The sequence below is a fragment of the Colletotrichum spaethianum genome, assembly GCF_022836535.1.
Source record: "Colletotrichum spaethianum MAFF 239500 DNA, contig24, whole genome shotgun sequence".
Lineage (NCBI taxonomy): Eukaryota > Fungi > Ascomycota > Sordariomycetes > Glomerellales > Glomerellaceae > Colletotrichum > Colletotrichum spaethianum.
In genome coordinates, this window is record NW_026054794.1 from 751,314 (window position 1) to 774,327 (window position 23,014).

General features: G+C 55.9%; 5 protein-coding genes across 5 annotated transcripts; 3 read left to right on the top strand and 2 right to left on the bottom strand.

The window, feature by feature from the left end:
* Window positions 1–298: 298 nt before the first annotated feature.
* On the bottom strand, window positions 299–4,068 carry ColSpa_08860 (structural maintenance of chromosomes protein 4; the record flags this gene model as incomplete). The annotated part of the gene is made up of 5 exons (XM_049275072.1): window positions 299–563; window positions 623–3,708; window positions 3,778–3,898; window positions 3,951–3,991; window positions 4,042–4,068. The coding sequence occupies 5 exons, from the start codon at window positions 4,066–4,068 to the stop codon at window positions 299–301; spliced, it is 3,540 nt and encodes a 1,179-aa protein (XP_049131029.1).
* Window positions 4,069–4,554: 486 nt separating this feature from the next.
* Window positions 4,555–8,793, top strand: ColSpa_08861 (inner centromere protein-related protein pic1; the record flags this gene model as incomplete). Its single annotated transcript, XM_049275073.1, has 3 exons — window positions 4,555–4,730; window positions 4,783–4,873; window positions 4,924–8,793. 3 exons carry the CDS (start codon window positions 4,555–4,557, stop codon window positions 8,791–8,793), a joined length of 4,137 nt encoding a protein of 1,378 aa, XP_049131030.1.
* Window positions 8,794–9,444: 651 nt separating this feature from the next.
* Window positions 9,445–12,202, top strand: ColSpa_08862 (origin recognition complex subunit 4; the record flags this gene model as incomplete). Its single annotated transcript, XM_049275074.1, has 4 exons — window positions 9,445–10,884; window positions 10,933–11,094; window positions 11,149–11,577; window positions 11,627–12,202. 4 exons carry the CDS (start codon window positions 9,445–9,447, stop codon window positions 12,200–12,202), a joined length of 2,607 nt encoding a protein of 868 aa, XP_049131031.1.
* Window positions 12,203–15,462: 3,260 nt separating this feature from the next.
* ColSpa_08863 (uncharacterized protein) lies at window positions 15,463–16,470 on the top strand (the record flags this gene model as incomplete). Its single annotated transcript, XM_049275075.1, has 1 exon — window positions 15,463–16,470. One exon carries the CDS (start codon window positions 15,463–15,465, stop codon window positions 16,468–16,470), a length of 1,008 nt encoding a protein of 335 aa, XP_049131032.1.
* A 1,587-nt stretch (window positions 16,471–18,057) lies between these two features.
* On the bottom strand, window positions 18,058–18,702 carry ColSpa_08864 (putative chloride channel protein; the record flags this gene model as incomplete). Its single annotated transcript, XM_049275076.1, has 2 exons — window positions 18,058–18,234; window positions 18,448–18,702. 2 exons carry the CDS (start codon window positions 18,700–18,702, stop codon window positions 18,058–18,060), a joined length of 432 nt encoding a protein of 143 aa, XP_049131033.1.
* Between the last annotated feature and the right edge of the window lie 4,312 nt (window positions 18,703–23,014).

Sequence of the window (23,014 nt, forward strand, 5' to 3'; positions counted from 1 at the left end):
TCCGTTAGATATCATGCCGTTACTCCCAAAGTACCGGTTCGTTTCCGTAAGAACCCATCCGAACCCACCGCAGAAACAAAACGACACCGAACAGTTCGTCTCAGTGGTATTCAACACACAAACCCCTCCGCGGATGCCGCCCTTCTTTCATGTACAGCCTAAGAAAAAGACGCTCAATGACAAGCAGAAACGGAAGGATCCCATCATCGTCATTCATTATGTCGCATACCGGATTAGTGTCTTGATCATCTGAGACCAAGACACCATCGCCAAGTCAAGCCAGTGAGCCAAAGATGTTTTACTTCAGATCAGCGGGTGTCAACGCTTGAACCATACTGGTTCCCTCGCTGAAGCGGGTCCGGAAGATACGGTTGGCGTTCTGGAACATGCCGTCCTTTAGGGACACGACGATAAACTGCGAGCCCTTGAAGCGCGTCTTGATCAGGCGACCAATATTTTGCGTGTGGGACAAGTCCAGGGCAGCATCGACCTCGTCAAGAATGTACATTGGCGCCGGTTTGAACTGCAGGAGAGCCATGATGAGGGAGAGAGCGATGAGGGATCTGTACCACATATGTCAGTTCTCTAATCAACCATTTAAAAGGGGTATATGGGTTCTTACCTTTGTCCACCAGAGAGCTCAGTCAAACTCTGCTTCCACACCTTGCCAAGAGAGACCTTGACTTCAAGACCTTCGCTGATGGTCTTGCCTTCGGGAGGATCCAGCTTGGCGAAACTGCCAGGCAGGAGCTCGTTGAAGATCTGGCCAAAGTCGCCGTTGACCTTCTCCCACGTCTCTTGGAGGGCCTTCTTCTTGTAGTCATCCAAGCTGATGATGGTCTCCTCGATCTTGCGCTTGTCGCGGATGACCGTCTTCATCATATGCTTGAGCGAAACCTCCTTCTTCTCGACGCTCTCGATCATGTTCATAACCTTGGGGTTGATTTTCTTCTTCATGCCCTGGAATCGGTCCGTCAAGTTGCGGAGCGTCGATTTGCACTCGCCAATGTTCTGGCCCTTGAAGTCGTACGGCGTGCCTGTACGGCCAAAGTTCTCCTTCTCGTCAGCGATCCACTCGTGCTCCTTCTCCATATGAGCCACCGTCTGGACGGCCGACTGCTGCTCCTTGTGGAACCTCTCGACTTGGTGGCCAAGTTTCTGCATTTCGAGGCTCTCCTCGGCGATGCGAGCATTCTTGGACCGAGTGGCGTCCTCAAGTGCGTGGAGTTCGTCATCGAACCCGTGCAGCTTGGCGCGTTCGTCATCAAGCTCGGCCTGGACACCATCGAGCGTCTCCTGGAGACTGCTCTGCTGCTTGACAAGATCTTCAATATCTTGCTGCTGAGCCTTGATGGCCACTTCGACTTCTTGCAACTGCTCGCGGGCCGCAGACAGGTCGCCCGAGACTTGCTCAGAGTCAAGTTGCGCACCTTGCACCTCCTTTTGAAGAACCTTTACTGAGGCGGAGTTCTTTGTGAGGTTGGCCCTCAGCTTGTCCAATGACTTCTGGAGCTCCACAAGCTTCGCGTCCTTGTTGTTGTCGAAGTCCTTCATGTCTTTCTCAATCCGCTTCACGTCAGCAGTGGCCTCGGCGTGTCTCTTTTTCGCTGTCGCAGTGTCTGTCTTGAGTTGAGCAATAGTCTCCTTCATGTTCTCCACCTCTTGGATGATGGACGACGACGAGTTGCCGCTGATTTGCTCCTCAGCAAGCTTGATCTCGTGGCTCTTCAAATCAAGCTCCTGCTTGATCTTGCGCGCGTGGTCAAGCTTGGACTTCTCGCTCGCGATAGTGAGCTGAAGTTGGTGCAGAGAAGCTTCGGCCTCCTTGAGTTGGCGAGTGATGTCGTTAAGCTTCTGCAGGGTGACTAGGACGCCACTAGAGTTGGGAGAGCTACCGCCCGACAGAGTACCAGAGGGATCATAAGCATCGCCCTCCAGGGTGATACTCCTCATTCTCACGTTGGGGTCGAAGGTCACCTTTTTCGCTGTGTCCGCATCGGCGCAGATGAGCGTATTGCCGAAGACGTACTCCATGGCCGCAGACACCTCATGGTCGTAACCCACGAGGGACAGTGCCAGGTCGACTTTCCCTGGGGCAATTCTCTGCGCGGTCGCGATGGTCTGGGCTGAAGCCTTGAAAGCTGCAATCTTGTTCAAGGGAATAATCGTAACACGCTTGCGAAGCTTTCCTCCCTGAAGCAACTGGGTACCAGTAACTTCAGTATCAACTACAACGTTGTAGAGACGGCCACCAGCGCAGATTTCGAGGGCGGTGCCTGCTTGTGTGTTCTCCTTGTCCAAAGTGAACAGCTGAGCAACCAACCCCTTGACCTTGGACCTGTCGAAGTTGGGGGTGGGGTCCGCGTAGTTAAAGTCGATATTGGCAACCTTGCGCTTTAGCCCGTCCGCCTCTTGGCGAAGGCCTCGGATTTGCTGTTGCAAAGATGACTGCTTCTGGTACAGCTGCTCCTCCTGGCCGGGCTCAAAGCCCAGTCTGCCCAGCTCTTTCTCGAGCTTCTGAGCTTGTGACCTCAGACCTTCAAGGTCCTTCAGAAGATCGGCGTTTTGTGCCTTTGCCTTCTTGGCACGTGGCTCTTCCTCCTTGATGCGCTTTTCGAGATGGGCAATCTTCATTTTCGCCTGCTCCTGTTCAGTAACAGCAGCTGTTGCGCGGTTCCTCGCGTCTTGAAGCTGGCCTTGGTAACCGCTTTCTTGACCGTCCTTGGAAGCGACACCAGTCTGCAGTGTTTGCAAGAGTTCCTCCTTGGATTCGGCTTCTTGACTTTGCTTTTCCAGATCTTCCTTGGCAGCGTCGAACCTAGCCTTGATTTCTTCAAAAGCTTGGGTCTTTTCTTGCAATGTCGCTTCCAATTCGGACACGTTCTTCTCCACGGCCGTCTTCTTTTCTTTTTCTTCGGCCATGCTGGATTTCTTCAGATCCATGACGGTGGCGAGTCTGACAAGCTCGTTCGAATGCTTCTTCACAGCGTCCTCAAGACCCTGTGCCTTCCCCCCCTTCTTCAGTTCCTTGTCGCGTTGTGCGCGGACTCGTTTGACGTCCTCTTCGAGATGGGAAATTTCGCTCTTTAGCCGTGCCGCCGACTCCTCAAGATCTTTTTGTCGTTGCTTCTTGCCCTCCAAGTCTGCTGCAGACTGCGCCAGCTTCTCCTGACAGCGGACGTAGTCGTGCGCGACAACGACCCTTGTAAGGCGTTCGAGGTCGTTTTGTGTTTGTTGGAAATCGAGGAAAGCGCGCTTCTCTGTCCGGAGCTTTTCGAGTTTGGGCTCGATTTCGTCCTGAAGCAGTTCTGTGATCTCCTGGAGTTTCATCTCCTTCTTGGCCATCGTCTTGAGCGCTTTATCTCTCCTGTCCTCGAACATTCGTGTTCCTGCAGCTTCCTCGATCATGGCCAGAATCTCGACAGGCTTCATGTTCAGGACCTTCGTGATTCGGCCCTGCATGATGAGGAAGTTGGGGTTGTTGATGTTGAGCTGAACGGACTGGAAGAGATTTTGTACTGTTTGTTGCTGTGCGCGGTGTCCATTGATGAGGTATTTGGACGTGCCGCCCAGGACGATCTGTCGAGTTACACTGATGGTCGCATACTCTTCAAAGCCGATGGGTGACTTCTTCTTATCTCTGTTGTCGAAAACAATCGTAACGCTCGCTTTCGTGACACCGGCTTGGCCGCGCTTGTAGATGAGGTCCTGTTAAGAATAGCATCAGCGTCAACGTCCACCAGACCAGCAGAGAATCCGAGACCAAGGCTTCCGCACCTGGAGGTTTTGCGCTCGAACTGTCGTCATATTGGTGATACCCAAAACGAAGCAGATGGCGTCCAGAATGTTGGACTTGCCGGAACCGTTGAGGCCGGTGATCGAGTTGAAAGTTTCGTCCCTGTGTTGTGTGAGCTACCGGTCCCCTCTCGGCTGAAGCAGTGTTTGTTTACCATCCCGAAATCACCGTCCGCACGGCATACGACTTGAAGCCCTGGGATCAGTTAGCAAAGGCAAGTTTGCTGAGGAAATCGGATCGCATACGTCTATAATAACTTCTATGACCCTCATGCTGCAGTAGTTAGTGGTTGGCGATGGTGTTGCTGAGGACTGTTGTCGGTGTCAAGGACTTTTTGTTTACTTTCGATCGGTCGCGTTTCCACTTGACCCCCCTTCTCGATTCCTGAGGTAGGGGGGCCCTCCCGCCCTGCCGCCCCGATAACGCTCTTATCGGTGGCAGTCAACAGCGAGTCTCCCACAAGCGCGACTGTCATTGCCCCAGCCAGGGCAGCCCCACGGGCTTTGGTTGCGCTAAGCCGAATGCGGACTCGACCAAAACAATCGGTTCGCAACGCAATTCAAACCCAGGTCCATCAACACCATTGCACATCCATACAGCTTTTGTGTGCTTCCCACTTTTTACTAACCTCCCTCTTCTTCTCAAGCAACCACCTTGCCACGCCCTTTTGACTACCGTTTCGGCTTCGATGACCAGCTAGCATTTTCTCTTACCTTCACAGCGACTCTCTTGCTCGCGTCGCGACTCTACCCCTCACGATGGCGACGATACGAGGAACGCGTGTGCCTGTCGGCTCTGCGTCATGGATCAACGAAGAAAGGACGACGGCTCTGAGCATTGTCCAGGCTGAGGCTGAGGAGTTCTCGTTCGCCGCGAGAAACGAATTCGACTGGCTCAACGAGCACATGGCTGGCATCTTCAATGAGAACGAGATGTATGTTCGGCCCTGCCGCCAGCTATGGGTCTTCTGCTAACCGAATGAATAGCAACGTTGCCGAGATTTTCAAGACTCCCGGTAAGCTTCGCAGCAAGACGCCGCGAACAGCGCGTAAGGCCGACAACGGCGAGCCCCGTGTCGTAAGGTGCCCAATCTCCACGCATACCGCTCTTTTGCTAACAGCCTGTAGCCACTGTCGGATGTGTTTTCTTCAACGCCCAATGGCGCGCCAAACGCCTTCACGCAACAACTTGCTCGCACCACCCCCAAGGTCAACCCTGCACAATCGACGTCGTCTCCTTTGGTCAACAGGAACATTTCGCCGCACAAAGCTGCCCCCTCGCCTAGACCGGTTTCGAAACAGCCCGTTGCCCTAGCCGATTCCGGATACTATGGCAGCCAGGACGTTGACAACGTAGACGATGTCGACGACGATATGGACGTTGACCTCATCGAGGAGGAGACAGAAATCGGAGAGCCACGATCTAGCCCACCCAAGACCACAGGACGTACCGGACATGTAGCATTCGACGCCACAGCCGAACAAAACGCGCCTCAAAGCCCGACCGTGACGAGGACTATGCGATCACCTGAAGTCACCTTCCAGACTGCCAAGGAAGAGCAGACGACAAGAGTCATGAGAGATATAACCGAAGAGGCCCCATCACCCGCCTCGGGAGCCTCATCGACACCTCACAGCTCGTCTAAGCGTGCGAAGACTCCTTCATCCCCAGTAGCTTCTCCTGAACCTCGCTCTGCGAAGGTCGCATCGCCCACGAAGGCATCGCCTATGAAGCGTTCTCCGGCTAAACAGGCGTCCCCGTCCCCTTCGCTCTCGCCTAGGGGTTCTCCGTCCCCTGTGCGCGAACCTACACCCATGGCTAATTCACAAGACGACGTGGATGTGCACATGGATGAAGATACGCGCTCCCCATCCGACGAGTCGAGCCCGATCCGACCAGTTAGGAAGAGCAGTCTCAACTTTGCTTCGCTTCCCGCTAGAGAGCCCCTGAAGAACAAGAGCATCGGGGCTCGCGTTTCCAGAACCAGCCATCTGGATAACCACCGCCAGAGTTACTATAGTAGACAAACCGAAGGCAAGAGTTTGGGAAACAATATTGAGCTGCTTGGAGCTTCAGATGATGAGGAAGGCAACGACGACGAAATGAATGTCGACGACTCAACCGAGGCGACGAAAGAGAGCGACAGCTACGCCTCTAACCACAACAAGACATATACTCAGAGACTCCAAGACCAGATCAATTTGCTTGGCAAATCTCAGCCGAATGCAAGCAGACCTTCGAAATCGATCCCAAGCTCCGCGGTTGCCCAACAACTTGCTCAAGCCAGTGCACCTCAACCCGCAGCAGAAGTCAAGACAGCATCGCCAACGAAGAAATCAGCCGCACCGCCAACTCCTGGAGCATTCCCCGAAGATGAGGAGGAAGAAGATGACTGGATTGCACCGCCCGTTCCTGCAAAGGACACGCCCCAGTCCAGCCCACGCCCGCACTTGTCTAAGAGCCATACTGCAGACGTCATGGAAGGCATCGATGGGGCTGATACCATCAGCGGCCCTGAGTTTGGCCTGCCCAAGCAGCGGCAATCACCTGGCCGATCTGGCTCACCGAAGCGTGCCCCTGTCATTCCTGAGCGTACCACTAGTGTCTTCGGCCATGGCAAATCTGCATCCGTTTCCGTCTTGCCCGATCTGTCGAAGGGCAAAATGGTTGAAGACTTGTCGCCCGCCAAGAAACACGTCTCCGTTTCTAACCCACTGTCAGCGGTGCTAGAAGACGGACATCCGGAGACTCCTCAGTCGCCTACGCGAAGCTTCCGGGACAGCCCGCTGAAGCAAGTGAAGAACAAGCTGTCTTCTATTCTGAAGAGCTCAAAGGGTCTTCTTGCGAGCAGCGCGGCAATCAGCGCTGAGGGCAAATCGTCGCTCATGTCACCATCCACTACTCGGTTTGGTCTTCACTCTGGTCCATCCACAGAGTCAATCGCGCCCCAGCAAGCCCCCGCTGAGCCGTTGTACCCTGATCTTTCCAAGCGCATCGCAGCCGATGCACAGACGCTTACCAGTCTGGGAAGCCCTGAAAAGCCTGTCGCACGTCGAACAAGGGCTTCTGTCGAGAAGGAAAAGGAGGACAAACGCAAGGAGAAAGAAGCCAAACTGATGGCTGACCAGATGAGCAAGCTGGACAAGGCTCGTGCAGAGGAGCGTGAAAAGGCTCGAACTTTCAGCAAGGAACAGGAGAAGATTGCTGCTATGGAGAAGAGGATTGCCGCACAGAAGGAGGCAGCGTCCGAAAAGGAACAGGAGAAGGAGATGGAGAGACCTGCTCGAACGCCGGCACCAAAAGAGGCGCCCAAGCCCACCAGAACTAGCCCCCGCAAGGCCAAGAACCAGGGCGACGTCGAAGCCTCGGCGCAGGCTTCGCAGTTAGAGAAGCCGGACGTGGAAATGACCGAAGCGCCGACCCCGATGCCGCCGCCCTCCGCACCTCGGTCTGTTGGTCCGAGCCAGACAGCGAGACCCAGAGAACTCCGTCGCCCGACGAAACCAACAAAGGAGGCACCTAGCAAGGTCAAGCAAGCGCCTACCGTCATTCGTGTTAACACCGGCTCGCAACACTCGCAGTACCACCCCTCGACCAGCACTCTGTCCTCTGGTCTCCAAGACACTCTTGGCTCGTCGGTTAAGTCCAAGACCAGTCAACCAGGTTCGCATAGCAAGCAATCCCTGGCAAGCCTGAAGAGCTCTGTTTCTTCCAATGGCCGACCCAAAGCGCTTGAGCTTGCCGCCAAGCGGAAGGAACAAGAGGAGCGGGAAGCCCAGAGAAAGAGAGATGCCAAGCTCGAGCTGGAACGCAAGCGCGCTGCTATTCAGGAGGAGGAGCGCAAACAGGAATCGCAGAGGCGACAGGAAGCAGAGAGACAAAGGGAGAGGGATGCCGAGGCGAAAAAGAACGCACAAAGACAGGCAGCCATTGAGCGTGCCAAGCAGACTCGAGCACCACCCCCTGCTGTGCGATCCCAGCCAAATGGCCCTCCCGACTACACTGCAAGCCAGCGCAGCGATGGCCAGCCTCCTCGACCACCTTCTCGCATGAACTCCGCTGCCTCTCGATCTCAAGAGGATCGACCAGTCAATGCTGTTCTTTCGAATGCCTCTAAGCCTGGCTCCAAGAGGCCGCTTCCGCAAGACGGCAGGGAGGAGACGAGCTCGCGCAACCCTCCTCCCCGCAACGGCCCAGCCTACCAGTCCAAGGAAGCCAAGCGCCGTCGCACAAGCGACGACTTCGCTGATGAGCTTGACATGGACATCCAACCACCCAATATCAAGGGGCCTCCTGTTCGTCCGCCATCAGTCGGCTTCAAGAAGGTATGTCGCGCAACGGACGGGTCACTTGCTGCACTGGCTAATATGAAACAGCAGGAGATGCCTACCAAGTCGATGTACGGCTATACCAACGCACCGCCGAGTGCATCCAGGGACCTTTTCAAGTCTACTGTTACCGCTCAACACCACAGCACAATCAAGTCGGCCAAGCAAGTGGACATGAACCAGTTCGCCCAAGGGCATATCCCATTTGCTCCTAACCCCAATCCCGCTGGCCCAGCCCACAAGACACCGGCACGGCCCATGGGCACTGCGAGCACCAAGTCGACCGCGAAGGCCACAAGGTCATCGCCTCGTTTCCAGGATGGTGAGAAGATTGAACTGCCCGAAATCGACACGGACGAAGACGAAGACGAGGAAGACTCACACTTCGGCGTGGCGCCCTGGGCCGATTCTCCCGACTTGAGACGTGCCCTGATGCGGCAGGAGACTATTGATCCCAAGGAAGTTTTCGGACCCCCACGTGCCCTCAATATGGAGGAAGTGTTCAGCAACAAGGAGAGGTGGCACAAGTTCCGCGCGCGAACGTCGAGTGCTAACTGGAGTGGATCGGATCGTCTGACAGAAGACGAAATCAGAAAGGATCTCGCAGCTCGCGACAAGTTGCGCAGAGAAGGCGGCTGGTCTTACGAGATGAGCAAAGACTTGATTTGAGAGTCGTCCAGACTTGGCGTTGTTACTTTTCTGTGGTTGGTTGACAGCTGTGTTGGATACACATGCGAACGCGCTCATGAGGATATCAGTAGGCAGGGTGGAACGGCTACTAAGAAGGCTTAGCAAAGGCTTGTATATTCTTGCAGGGGAGCAAGACTTGGATTGTAGGAATCGGTTTTCATTGCAGGCGTTAGGCAGCATCAGGCATAAGTTATGACCGCGATAATTTTTGAGCAGAATGGCAAAAACGCATCCATTTTTTTTGAGCATCATGATTCTCCAATAGCTTTTCAGTGAGCTTCAAAGTTAAAGTCTGGATCCGGAGCTCGGGCTAAGACCGTGTTCTGGTGCTTCCGGCCGACAACACCTGTGGGGAGGTGTGCCCCTGGACCTAAGTCGTGTCCAGTATCATGGTGGTCGGCACGGCAACCGGTGCTGGGCGCTTGGACCATGCCGGCAAGGGTACAGCGCGCTCAACCTCAGTTAACGCGTTGGACCCTTGCAACTATCCAAAATTCCCTAGTGACCTTGGCAGCTTGGAGCTACTGGACTATTCATCCGTCTCCCCTGAGACGTGCAAACGAAAGCTTCCTTCGTTTTCCGCCGGGCTTACCTGATTTCGACCTCTTGCGCCCGCGATTGACCTCGAGTATGGGTCCTGACGGCAGTAACGAAAGCCTCAAGCGTACTCGAGCTACACCCGTAGCTCGAGAGCCTGCAATTCCATGGTCTTTCAAAAGGCGAAAGTTGGACGCCAACGGCAAGCCTCTCGCCTCGTCCCCGACGACACCCAAAACCAACCTTGGCGCCAACTCCTCGACCGTCAAGAAAACTGCCCGCAAGACAGAATCGTCTCCCGTCTCGGCCTATGACGTACCAGACTCCCCCGAAGACAACCCGCCACAACGGATCCGAAATGTTAGAAGCGTAGACCGACCGACCGGCAAAGTTCCAATCCCGCCTCATCGCAACATCGAAGATGACATATACGAAATACCTGGCTCCGACGACGAGCTACGCTCGAGCCCGAAGGAGGTGAATGCGCTGAAGACGAGTCCCACGAAGAGGAAGAGCATTGGTGCGGCCAACGGAGAGACGAACAAGACCGATACAGGAAACCCGGTTAAAAAACGGACGTCTCGACAGCAGATAACGAAGAAGATGGCGGATCAGGACGATGAGGTTGCTACGACAGAGCAGTCGTCCTCACAGGTACGGTCAAGCGGAAGACGTAGGATCCCAACCGCAAAGATCCTTGAAGTCCAGGAAGAGAAGCTGGCAAGCCGTTCAGCCACCCCGACGTCCCGCGCAAGGTCATCCGCAGCGGCAAAAGATGCTGTGAGTTCGAAGACCACCACAAAAACGAATCGCAACATTTCTATGCCCCTGAAAGGCATCTTGACGCCGTCCAAGCGGGATGGTACGCCAAGGAGAAGCAAGAGTGTTGCCTTCGACTCGGTCAATGCCCAGGAAACAGAGGAGGTTTTCTTCGAAGATCTTCCCATCAAATCTGCGACCAAGTCTGGGAGAGGTCGGAATCCTTCGCAGAAACTCATGGAGGCGGAGACAGCAGTGACAAAATCTGCAAAGCCACGAAAAGCGCCTGCGAAGGTGGTAGAGGAAGAGCTGACGCAAGAGGAAACCGAGGCACAAGAAGAAGAACAGGAGGGAGAGGAGGTGGAGGAGCCAGACGCAGAAGAGGACGAAGACGTCTGCCTGATATGCTCAAAACCCGACTCCAAGCCGGGGAACCGGATTCTGTTCTGCGATGGCTGCGACAAGGCTTATCACCAGAAGTGCTACAAAGTTCCCAAAGTTCCCCGTGGCGACTGGTACTGCAATGAGTGCGTCCAGCAGAAACAATTACGAGCGACGGCTGCGGACGAGGCGGTGAAGATACCTAATTTCCAGCAACACCTGAGCAATCTGAAAAGGGTGTTGCTGGATCGCTGTACCGGGCGCAGACGAATCAAGCTGATTGACCAGGATGAAGCCATGGAGAAAGCACATCAGCTGGTCGAGCAGACGATTCTATCGGGAGAAGGCAACTCGATGCTCATCATTGGCGCTAGGGGCTGCGGCAAGACTACGGTATGTCACAAGATCGCCGGGCAACAGACTGAGACTAACGTGTAGTAGCTCGTTGAGAGTATTGTTGACGACATGTCTCTGCAGCACAAGCAAGAGTTTCATGTGGTGAGGTTGAACGGATTTATCCACACCGACGACAAGCTAGCTCTGAAGGACATCTGGAGGCAGTTAGGCAAGGAGATGGATGCGGAGGACGCAGGCAATGCTCGGGTGAGTGCCTACCAATGAACTAGCTGAGCGGGCATCGCTAACCACCTCCCGCAGTCAAATTACGCCGACACCATGGCCTCACTGCTCGCTCTGCTCTCACACCCATCAGAAATGGCTCAGGCGGAAGAAGGCGTGACCTCGCAGGCGGTCGTCTTCGTCATCGACGAGTTCGACATGTTTGCTGCGCACCCCCGCCAAACCCTGCTCTATAACCTATTCGACATCGCGCAGGCGCGGAAGGCCCCCATTGCGGTGCTGGGCTGCACGACCCGCATGGACGTCGTGGAAATGCTCGAGAAGCGTGTCAAGAGTCGATTCAGCCATCGCTATGTCTACTTGTCGCTCCCGAAGAGCTTGCCGGCATACTGGAAATTGTGCAAGCAAGGTCTGGTTGTGGACGATGATGACATGGAAGTTGAGGGTATCGATGTGAGTGTCGCAGGGCACGAAGCTTTCCATGCCAACTGGAAGGCGATGATCGAAGTAGGTGTCCTATAAACATGAAAGAGGTCCACAACTTACCCGGCTACAGGTCCTATACAAGGAGAAATCGTTCCAGAACCTCCTGCAATACCACTACGTAACGTCGAAATCCGTCTCGGCATTCCTATCCGAATGCATACTCCCCTTGTCATCTCTGTCAACGGATTCTTTCAACCTCGTCATCCCTCCGCAGGCCGGTCCCGTTGTCTCCCTCACATCGCCAAACTCCAAGCTGCACATCCTACCGTCGCTCTCGGAGCTGGACCTGGGCCTCCTCATCGCAGCAGCGCGGCTCGATATCGTGGCGCACACGGATACGGTCAATTTTGCGATGGCGTACGACGAGTACGGCTCGCTAATGGGCCGGCAGCGCGTGCAGTCGGCGAGCTCGGGCATGCTGGCAATGGGCGGCGGCGTGCGGGTGTGGGGCCGCGGGGTCGCGGGGCTGGCGTGGGAACGGCTCGTCGCTCTGGGGTTGCTGGTGCCGGCAGGGCTGGGCACCGGCCGGGCGTCCGGGTACGGCGGGCTGGAAGGGAAGATGTGGAAGGTCGACATGGCGCTAGAGGAGATACCTGTCGGGGTGAAGTTGAACAACGTGTTGGCGAGGTGGTGTAAGGAGATTTGAAGCAGCATGGCATCGGTTCAGGGCGCATTCCTACGACAACATGGATGTTACACACGAACGAGAATAGGTACATAGATCATGACCTAATGCACTTGGTAACAAGCCCCCTCGTGCATCAGCTACGATGGGGGCTGAAGCTGCTACGCGTGGAGATTTACTGTTACGGCCTTGGACGTGATGGCGATGTGAGGGGGAAAGCCAAGTTCGAGCCCTATTGCCGAGCTGGATACTGTAAACGTTCAAGGCTGGCGCCACGACTGCGTTGCGCTTTGTATGCGAGTCTCGCAGGGCGTGTTTGGCGTTCTGGAGAATCGAGTAACGGTGCGACGGCGCCGACGGTGCGGCGCCATAGGAGGCGCGATGTGGTCTCGATCGTCACATTACCGCCGCCCAGGTGTGGAATGATGCTATGCAGGCAGCTTACTCTCCAGAGGTTGACGACGAGTGCTAGTAAGGGTTTCAAGGGGTTGGGGTTGATGAGTGATGAACGATTAGTGATACAGAGTTACACGAGCAATGATGGTGTCGGCGGGCGGCCCCCTCTTTCTTTCTTTTGTAATTACACTATACAGAGTACTTCTTGAGCAGAAAGATTTCTTGCTTGGGCGTTGTCCTCAGCCTGGGCGCAGATGAAATTGCCATGTGAACGTGTCACTATCACTAACATGCCGTGGCCATCATCACCAGGTACCCTTTAGAACGATGAGCGCAGCAGGGGTAACTCATGCTTGGTGGATGTACCCATTTCGACGACGGCGCAACATATTGAATCCAAGTCCTTCCACGGCAGCGCAGAGGTAACCAAAAGGAGCGTTGGAGATGGGAAGGTACGACGAGTCTTGACCTCAGTGTTGTCCCTGGCGGGGTGACTCCTGAGCTGAGGCTCTACTTGTCAGCACTCTATGCAGAGGGGCCGTGGAGATCCATGTGATGTCGTTTCTACTCGGCTGCCTGGTACCCTTCTGGCCGATACACGTGCGGGTTGGGTTGCGATCCCTTCGACCGGTACTTTGAGGCTGATCTTCAGGAGGATTGTGGATGGAGAGCCTAAGCCGGGCGATCTTCGGGGTCGGGGGACGTTCTGTCGTGAAACCGTTGATCATCCAGGTCTCTCTCGCCGTCTTCCTCCTTTGGCCCGCTCGTATGCATCGGGTGGACGAACTTGCCCCGTGGCCAAGACACACTTTCGAACAGCACAGCGCACGCTAGCGCGGGTGGTTGTGTAATAGGTATTATGGAATGGACCATGCATCTGGTTGTCGAATTTTTTTTCCACCTTCCAAAAGGACTTTGGTAGATTCTGGCGGCCGCCGTCGTTGGGAAGACGCGGACGTGACGGGGTGACGAGTACCGGGGCGGCCGCTTGCCAAGTAACGTCGCATGTAAGTCGTCCCAAAGGAGGTTTAGTCCCCAAGTACCGGCGCGCAGGCGGGATCAACGACGGCACGTTTGCAAGGGGGCCACGAGAGAGAGTCTGGGGTTCGCTAATTCACCGTCATTCATCCTCGGCTCGCTCCCAACATTCTGGCGCCAGAGACCACAGAGAAAGAGGCGTCGGGAGCAGGCCTGTTCTTTCTGCTTTACCCAACACCCCAGGGATGGAAACCATACTGTAGTAATGCCTAGTAATGGCAAAGAGAAGCCGCATGCCGTCGTCGGGCGGTTTGTGGGCGGGCATGCAACTCAGTTCGGGATGTCGACGCAGTAGTGGAATCGCGGGGGGCGTGGGCAACCGACACAATGACATCTAGTTCAGGTACCTAGCACCGGGTTCAGTCGATGGAAGGGGTCCCACCCGTCCGGCGGCCGCCACGTTGCGGCCTTGATTCCGCACATGTCGGGACCCTGGTCCTCTTTTTCTTTCGTTTTTGGCAAAAGTACCTACTGCAGGAGGTACACCGAGTACATGGTACTGCACTAGGTACCACCACCACCACAAATGGGTGGGCCTCTCTGTCTTGACTCTCTCCCGTCCGTCTTGTCCGTCTCGAGTCTCAACCACTGCCCAAGAAGCCGATTTAGCCTTGCGCGCCGAGAAATAAACATCCCCGGTCAGAGTTCGGGATGCTCGTACGCTAGCTTACACCACGGCGAGTTTTTATTTTATTTTAAGGCATTCCAGATCTTTCGTCTGGTGGCTGACAACCAATGAAAAGCAGTTGGGGCTGGGCCGATCTTGGTTCGATCTGGGAGCTACCGGTACTATGAGATGGGCGCGACAGACATCCGAGCCGACAAGCGACGGGCTGTGTGGCGGCAGCAGCAGCTACCTACGAATGTGCTCCTTCCTTCGTGCAAAGCGGCCGCCCGCTCCTCCTCGGAAATTTAAACCACCAGGCCAGCCGAGCGCTCCTGTCTCTGACTTTTTCCAATGTCGGATTGGCACGCTTGACCGACCATTCGCCGTGTGGGATACGAGCACTACTGAACTAGCTCCCGCTCTTCTTCCTCCTCCTCCGCCCCCTCCAGACTGTTAGCTTCCTACCCGTCATTTCTGTCTTGGTTTAACAAGAATTAACCACTTGCGCGTCGACCTGGCCTTCCTTATTTTACCTCGTTTCATACACCGACTCCAGAACCCGCGGCGTTGGCTTCTCTTTTGCGGCTGTCCCGTCGTCTTGCCGCTTACATCAACACCTAGCTCGTCCCCGGGTACTGACAGGGCGTCTTTCATTCGCCCGCCCGTCTTACCGGCTCTTCTCCCTTCCGACAGAGAACCCAACAAGCGCGCAATCCGGCCTCACCGCGCTGCGTACGCCCACTACCAGCGCTACGCCCCGCGGGCTGCATCGCACCCGGCCGCCTCTGCGCCTCCGTCCTCCGTCTCCGCGTGCTGCCTCCCCCAGCTGGCATAGCCTCCGAGGCAGCACAACCCATCATCTACTCGATTCGTCCGCACAACCTGCGCTTTTTTCTTCCTTTTTTTCTCAGCAGGCCTCTTTGCCGATCGACACCACGTTACAACAGACATAAACCCCATTTTCCTCACCAACTCCTTCCCCGAGCCCCCCTGTTTCTACCATTTGTTGAACCCACCTGCGGTCCAACTCTCAACCCGCGTTCCGTCCCAACTTCGACCCAGCACGCCGACTACACTACCCTCTCAACCTGGACCTTGACAACCTTAAACTCACCTCACATCTTCAACCCCCTATACGCTCACATCTACGTCTCGCGCATCGCATGGTTTACAACCCTCCCTCGCCCTCGTCTTCTAACACCCGCATCTTCCCATCCACGCCCCCCCTCACGCATCAACCATGTCGAAACGCTCAACTTTCACCACAATCTCGCCCCTCCCCGCCGGTATTACCCGTGAGGCCGTCCTCGGCTTCCTCCACAACCACCTTGAGATGATCGACCTGAACCCCCTCATCAAGGAGCGCCACCTCATCCCTGCCCCTTCTCATGCGCCCCCGGAGGAGCACGCCTGCGCTTGGTACTCCCTCACCGACGAGATCTCCTACCTGCCTGGCGGCATGGCCACCGGCGATGTCAGCTATACCTGCTGCTTCCACAACCTGCCTACTGGCCTGCAGACCCACTGCTACGCCCCGATGGGCCTCGAGATCCGCGACAAGTGGACCGTCGCCGGCTGTCTGCCCGGTGAGCCCGTCGAGCCCGTCGAGCTCGGCATCGGTGCCCCGCTGACGGGGCTGTACATCCGCGAGGACGTCGACATGCGCTGCAACGTCTTCACCAGTTCCTTCGTCAAGAAGACGCTCAAGAAGAGCCACGGTCTGTTGGTCGACCGCATCAAGTCCAAGGTCCAGCAGGCGTCCGCAGCTGCCGCCCATCAGCGGCATAGCAGCCAGGCTTCACAGTCCGGCTCCGACGCCAACGGCGCGTCAAATACGCCTGCTCATCAATCTCATCAGAGCCAGGCTTACAGCAACCTCGCCGCCAACCAAACCAGCCTGCCATACAGGCCGTCGTATCCCATGTCCCCGCCCGCGCCAGCCTGCGATGGCGCTCAGAGCGCGGCCTACCCGGAGCCCCTGCGGATCCGCCACACCTCCGCGAACTCGACGTCATCTCTGAGGCTGTCGCGGCCGGATTCCAGATCGCAGCCCGGCGACAGCAGCAGCAACAATTACACCCACGGAAACTACTCGGACCTTGGCGGCAACCCCTACGGCACCAAGCCGCCGCCTTCGTCGCCGTACACAGGAAACGTGTCCGGCGGCGACGCGCACCAGCGTGCTGCAGGACAGCACCAGAGCAGCGGCGGGGCTCTGCAGGGGCCGTTTGTCGCCGAGCTGGAGTGAGCCGGGCTCTCTTATCCCCCGTGTAAAGGGGAATCATTTTCGTGTCAGTGTCCTGGGCCTGGTGCCAGCGTGTTAGTCAGAAAGATCGATACCCATATATTGCAATTCATGAAACGTTTTTTAGAGGCCGCCCCGAAGTCGTATTTTCGTCATCTTGCATCCTGCAGTGTGTATGTGACGTTGCGGCACAGCCTTCCGGAATTGGCAAGCAAGCATGCTTGGATGCCGGCCAGTGCCATCTTGGCGCCCACTGGCCCACACCGGGCCAACATACCGGTACGGCGATGTATGTAAATGCTGCTCGAGGTACCGGTCTGGTGACGACGTGCCCTTTTTGTCCTCTTGAATGTTATCCGCCCCCCCCCCCCCCCCCTCGTTCCATTGTTTGATGAGAGTGATTCTACTACGTTTCACAGCATTCTCAACGCCCTACAGTCCCACACGCCTAGCAAGTCTTGGTTACTTGGCGGAGAGACGCGAGTTACGCGTTGTTTTCGTCGACAAACCCTCTCTCCCCCGGGGGAGAGCGTCGCTCGCACTCTCACAACGCGGGGGGGGGGGGGCAAAATATTGAAAAAGGGATACAACTGACACTTTACCGAGTCCGCTTCTGGCCCGAGGGCCTTCCATTTGTGACACACACACACAAAAACGGGATAAGTCTATAAAAGAAGTATAGAAAGAAAGGATAAGAAATGCAAGGCAAAGGTAAGATAGCGCCTGGGATTAGGGATAATGACGGGAGGGTAAACGATGTTTTTGAGCATGATAATAATACCGCACGCACGCAAACCCTCCTTCCTCCTCCTTCCCCCCCTTTCTTCGAATAGAAACAAGAACAGATCCCCCAAAAAAGGGATCAATTAAATAAATAAAGAAGGCCTCTTACAAAGGAGAGTTGTCCGTCCCCTCATCCACTGTAAGCGGATCCGCCCTTCCCCCAGTCTTTCACCCGGGTTCCAGCGGATTCCGCGATAGTTCTGGCTCTCTGTTTTCCTCTCTCGTTCTCTCGTCTCGCCCCCCCTTCTGTTCTCTCTTCTCTCCTCCTCTCTGGACAACCTCCTTTGGTGTTCTCGTCTCTGGAAACATCGGCCGTCAGGCATTAAACGTGGCATAAGACATGATAGATTATGATGGCGGGCGCGGGCAAACGCCAAGACGCGCAGCAAGAAAACGACAAGATACGAGTGATAACGATGCTGTGGTGGACCAGGGGACCCCCTCTCCCGAAGCCCGTCGTTCCCGGTCTCCCCGCGGAGTCGTTGGCCGAAACCACCTCCGAAACCAAGAGACGCCGAGCCCCGCGCAAAGGAAGAGATGACGGTTGAAGAAGCGGGCAGGGCCGCGGACAGGGAAAGGGGGGCCAAAGGATGCAGAAGGCGCAGCAGATGAATCTGGCTTCACTTCACCCCCGGTCCCCCTTCCCCCAGTGTCCCCGGCCCTCCCGCTTCTCTGTGAGTCTCTCCCCAATCAACGTGGGGCCCGGCGCCCGAGGCCCAAACGGAGGCGTCAGTCAACTTGTCCAGCGGGGGTCACGAGACCGAGCAGATGCTTTCGAGAGGGTTACATGTCCGCAAGGGTCTCGCTTTACAGGGCAAGAGCGGCCACGACGCCAGCGACCAGAGCTATGCCGGCAGCTGCGCGCTTCTCGGCGCCGGCGGTGACGACGACGGACGGTGTGCTGCCGGGGTTTTGGCCGGGAGCCGTGGGCGTGGTGCCCGGGACTCCAGGGACTCCAGTCGGCACGCCGGGGAAGGAGCGGCGCTGTCGGTCTGGGCCGGCGGGGTAGGGAGAACGTAGGTCGTGGTCTGCGGGAGGGTGTATGTTAGCAGGGTTCTGCTTAACGTATGTCTGTTCTCCTACTGCGTTCGGCTGATAGGGTCTCACTTGCCCTTCATCAGAAGATGGAGCCGAAGCAGCGTCACAGAGGAACGAACACCTAGAAGATGGAAACAGGGGGCCGGGGACAGGACTCACGTAAGTCTGCGTGCAAGGGCAGTCGGGGATGATGAAGGTGGTTGGCTTGTCAATGGTGTAGGTGCGGTTGTTGTAGTACAGCGTCGTCGGCTCCGGGCAGTACGTCGTCACGTGGTCCCACACCTTGGTGATGGTGCGGATACCCGTTCCGTTGTAGCCCGGAAAGTGGATGCCGGTAGGGTTAAGGAGGACGGCGGAGGCGGTGCCGGCGGCGGCGAAGAGGCCGGTGGTTGCGAGGGCGGATGAGATCCGCATCGTGTGTGATGTCTTTTTTGCTGGCGTGGGTGTTGTTGGCGGATGGATGGGTGGTTGTCTGTCGGGAGATTCGGAGTAGGGAGTCGAGCTTCTTTCCGAGATTCGAGGGTCTCGAGCACAATAAGTATAGGTAGTAGTAGTGATTAAAGATGCTCTGACTAAGGAAAATGGTGTGTTGCGCTTTGCGATGTGTTTGTTTTGTGTTTCTGGGTGTAAGCGAGTGACTGGGGCCAGTAATAGCAACTGAAATGCAAAACGAGGGGGGGAACCTCCAAACAAACGAAAGATACGAGTCCTGTGATGTAAGAAGAGATATGTGTATGTGTGTGTGTGTGTGACGGGTGGGAAGGAAAGAGCGTGTCAGTCAGAGGGTGGTTTGAGGGCCTCTCTTTATGTTCACCTGCAACCATTACGATCCCACCCCCTTTCCGATAGACAAACATCAATACCCATCGACACCACCGGCACGGAGCGTTCAGGGGGTTGAATGCCAGTTGAAGAGGTACATAACACAAGCAAAAAAGAAAACCCCCCATCGAAGCGCCGGTCAGTCCAGGAACATGTCGAGTTAAGATTACGGGTGTTTTCCCTTCTCCCATCGATGCGCCCCTCGAGGTCCAATGAGAACCTCCGGCTCCGCGGCTAGAAATGCTGGCAGAGAGCCTCCCGGAGCCGTGTTTGTTATGGCCCGCCAAACAACCAAGAATGCGTCTACCGGCCGCCGGTAATGTGGCACATTCCAGTCGTCAGGTCCAGAGTGGTTCGACGCAAGAGATGCACACCACATGGGAACGGCAGGAGGGGGAGAAAGCCCACCCGCCGGCTGTTTCCCTCGAATTCAAGATTTTTCCGCACTTCATCAAAACAGCATTCCCGGCACTGCAAAGGCATGATACCACTTTCATCTGCTTTCCTCTTATTCAGGGTCAAGTCGGAAGGTTGAGCATCTTTCCCCAAGTTGGATCGGGGAGCTCTGAGATATGTACAAATGAGTCAGGTCGCTCCACGACCGCTCTCCTCCCTATTTTGCAACCCCCCCTTTTCCTCAAAGCTAGTTCTTTCTTGTTGTGATGTCTACAGGACATCCACTTCCAGCGTGCCAACAGGCAGCGGAAGTGCCTTTGTCCTCCACTTTCTGATCGCGAAAATCCTTCATCGGTCGCCGTTAGCTCGTCTCTGGGGTCGTGGTTGAGACCTGCGCTATCATGCCGTCCTTCTATGATCGTCCGCCCCGCCAGCCCGTTATGATTCGAACAAATGTGAGAAATTAAAAACAAAAAAAGGTGAAGAAACAGAAGTAAGTCCGCATGTGATGATGATGATGATGATGATGATGATAATGATGATGATGACGTGATCATGTCTCGCGGACTCGGTTTCGCCGCCTCATGGGGTCTCCTTCTAAGAATAGTCCATCCCCAACGCCTTCATTTTCAAAAGAATCCAGATGGCGACAAAGATCGGCTCGAGCGCGACCCTCCCCCCCGGTCAAAAGGTGAAAGATGCTGCCTGCCGCCTGGTAATGAATCAGAGACCACCGTGTTATGCACAAGATTATGGTTCGGGGAAAGTGCCGTGCATGCCAGCCTGAACTGCGCGGACCTGCGCCGAAGAGGCGATCCTGGGTGTGCAATCCGTCGCGTCGTGGTGAGATTGGGCGCTTGATCGGCCGTCTCTCACTTGTTTGAGTCGAACTGTGTCATGCTGACCTTGCTCATTTGCGGTTCGATCGGCTCGTGCTACGCTCCAGTCCGCGGGCGGCGCCCGGCACTGCGTCAAAGTCGTAGTTCTTCAGGGTATGCTCGTACTTAGGGCTTCTCAGGAATTTGGGGACCGAGTCCTGCGAAAATCGGGTTAGCTCACGGATCCAAAACAAAAGAAAAACATTTCCAACTGCAACTACGGAAAGGCCAAACATACGCTCGCCATCAGTTTAAAGACTGCATTTTGGGCGTCCTCGAACAAAGACATAACCTCTTGCAGAGTGTCGATCATCGCGACGTCTTGGCCAACGGCCTTGGTCATTCTGGTGGCCAGGTTGTTGCGGAGTTGGTGATCGATGTTCAGCTCGCATGGAGAACCGGGGGCGAGGAATGCATTATAAATCCCGTAGGCCTGCGCCATGATCTCCTTGATCCCATCCAACGAGCTCGCGTTGGGGTTCTTCTGGGCGACCCTGATTGCTCCCCGACAACTTCGAACAAAGTCGTCCACGTCGAGGTAGAAGGACAGGTTCTCCTCGCAGTGCGTTTCCCTGAGGTTCTCTCTGAAGAGCAAGCGGAGTGCGGCGTCGTTCAGGATCTTGTCCAGCCTCTGCGTGTTGGAGTCTCGCGCGATGGCGTTCCGGGACGGTACGACGGCCTCACTCTCTGACGTTCTTCCTCTCGAGCCGAGACCGTTGATCAGATCCTTGCCCTTCGCCGTCAGTTGGTAGATGGCATGCTTGGTGGGTTGGAACAGGTTGTTGCTGGGTGGGGTATTGTGCCATATGAGCACGGTCTTGTACCACGGGCTCCATCAACTCGTACTCCACGAATAGGGCCGCGATGTCGTACGTCTCCCGTCTGTCTACGGTGGTGCAGCAGTCCATCAACCAATCGGTGGCGGCCTTGCCTGTGAAGGTATCCTTGTACGTCTTGCCATTCACCTTGCGCTCGCTAGCCATCTTGACACCGGTAAGACCGTCTTTGTAGTCGCTGAGAGAGTCCGAGTCGGCTGAGCTGACGCTGGACTTGACATTGGGGCCGTGCGTGCCAATGAACCTCCTGAAGATGACTTCGATCGTGCCGCGGTCCGTAATGAGCTTGTCCGTCTGGCTATCCCTCTCGAGTATGACGAGTTGCGAAAGCGTCGAGCCGACGAGTTCGGCTATCGACTTTTGCTGGATGCCGTTGCGGGAGCAGAAGCGATCCAGCACGGTGACACCCTTTGATGTCAATTGCCATACGGAGCCCTTCATGTTGTACACCTGCTGGTACTTTCCGTCGGCGGACTCGATGAACCTCGCCTCGAGAAACTTTTGGCAAATGGAGCGGGCCATGTCCTTGGCCATCGAAAACGTCGTGGTCGTCGTGGTTGTCACTATTCTGGAGGGGTCCTTAGGGTCGGGCATACGGTTGGATTGGGAGAACTTGAGGGAGCCCAAGTTGTTGATTGCATCTTCGGAAAGGAAGGTGTTTTCCACGCGTGTTAACCGGACGCGGTGCGCGGACAAAGGTAGGAGGCTGACAATCAGTGTTGAGAAAAGGTCCTTGAAGTCCTGTTCAATTGTTCTAGTTAGCCATCATCTACGTGTAGGGCTGAGGCCGCGGCTGGGCATGATTGGGAGCGAGGGGTCCGCGACCGTCTCGGAGGCTCTCGTTTGGTTCGGCGAGCAACGTCGGGCCTGGCGGCTTACTGACCTTTGTGAATGGCCGGTCATCATCCGTCATGCGGAGAAGCCGCGAGGATGTTTGATGCATTTTGCTCTCTAGGCTCGGCTGTCGGTAGGGAAGTGGCCTATTGGGGTCGGTCTCGGTGTATGGAAGAGAGGGTATATCCTGTACCAGCGATACCTGGCTGGGATACTTGCCCTCTGTTTGGTTGAGAGTGCTGCTCGAAGACGAGTAGTTGGAGGGGCTCGTGTATCGTGGGTATTTGTCTGTCGAGCCAAGGCTGGCAGAGTGGTCCGAAGCAGAGTCGGGGGTGAAAGAGGCCCTGCCCAATGCGGAACTGGAGGTGCGCTGGCGAATTGGCTGGTCCGAGGAAAAGGCAGCCAGTGCGGATTGGGTCTTGTCAAAGGCAGCGGCAGCGAAGCCGAAGAGACCGCCGGAGCGCTGCAACTTTTGCAAAGAGGTGGTTGAGGGCGAGTGGTGATGCGAGCGATAATGCGGGCGGTTCACCGGAGACACGACTTGGTTGGGATCTGTCGACGATGATGTAGTGGTGTTGGTATTGGAGGAGGAGTTGGTGGTGGTGGTGGTGGTGGTGGTGGTGGCAGTGGCAGGAAGAGGAGCGCTGCCGCCGGTGGTGGTTGTGGTGGTGGTGGTAGGAGCGGTGGATCGCGGGTTAGCACTGGTAGGGTTGGGATTGGCTTTGTGTGAGAGAGGATCAGGTTCGGAGCTGGCCTCGTTTGACAATGGCTCGCGGTTGGAAGGTCGGGACGTCTTGGAGACAGCGGCCATCTAATGGGAAAAGGAGGGTTAGAAGAAGCGCAGACGGCAAGACGGGTGTTCAAATAAAAAGGCAGGCGCGAGAAAAAAGCGAAGAGAAAGCGGGTTTTTGGTGAGGCAGGGCGTGGGCGTGGACGAGGAGAGGAGAGGAGGTGTGTGGT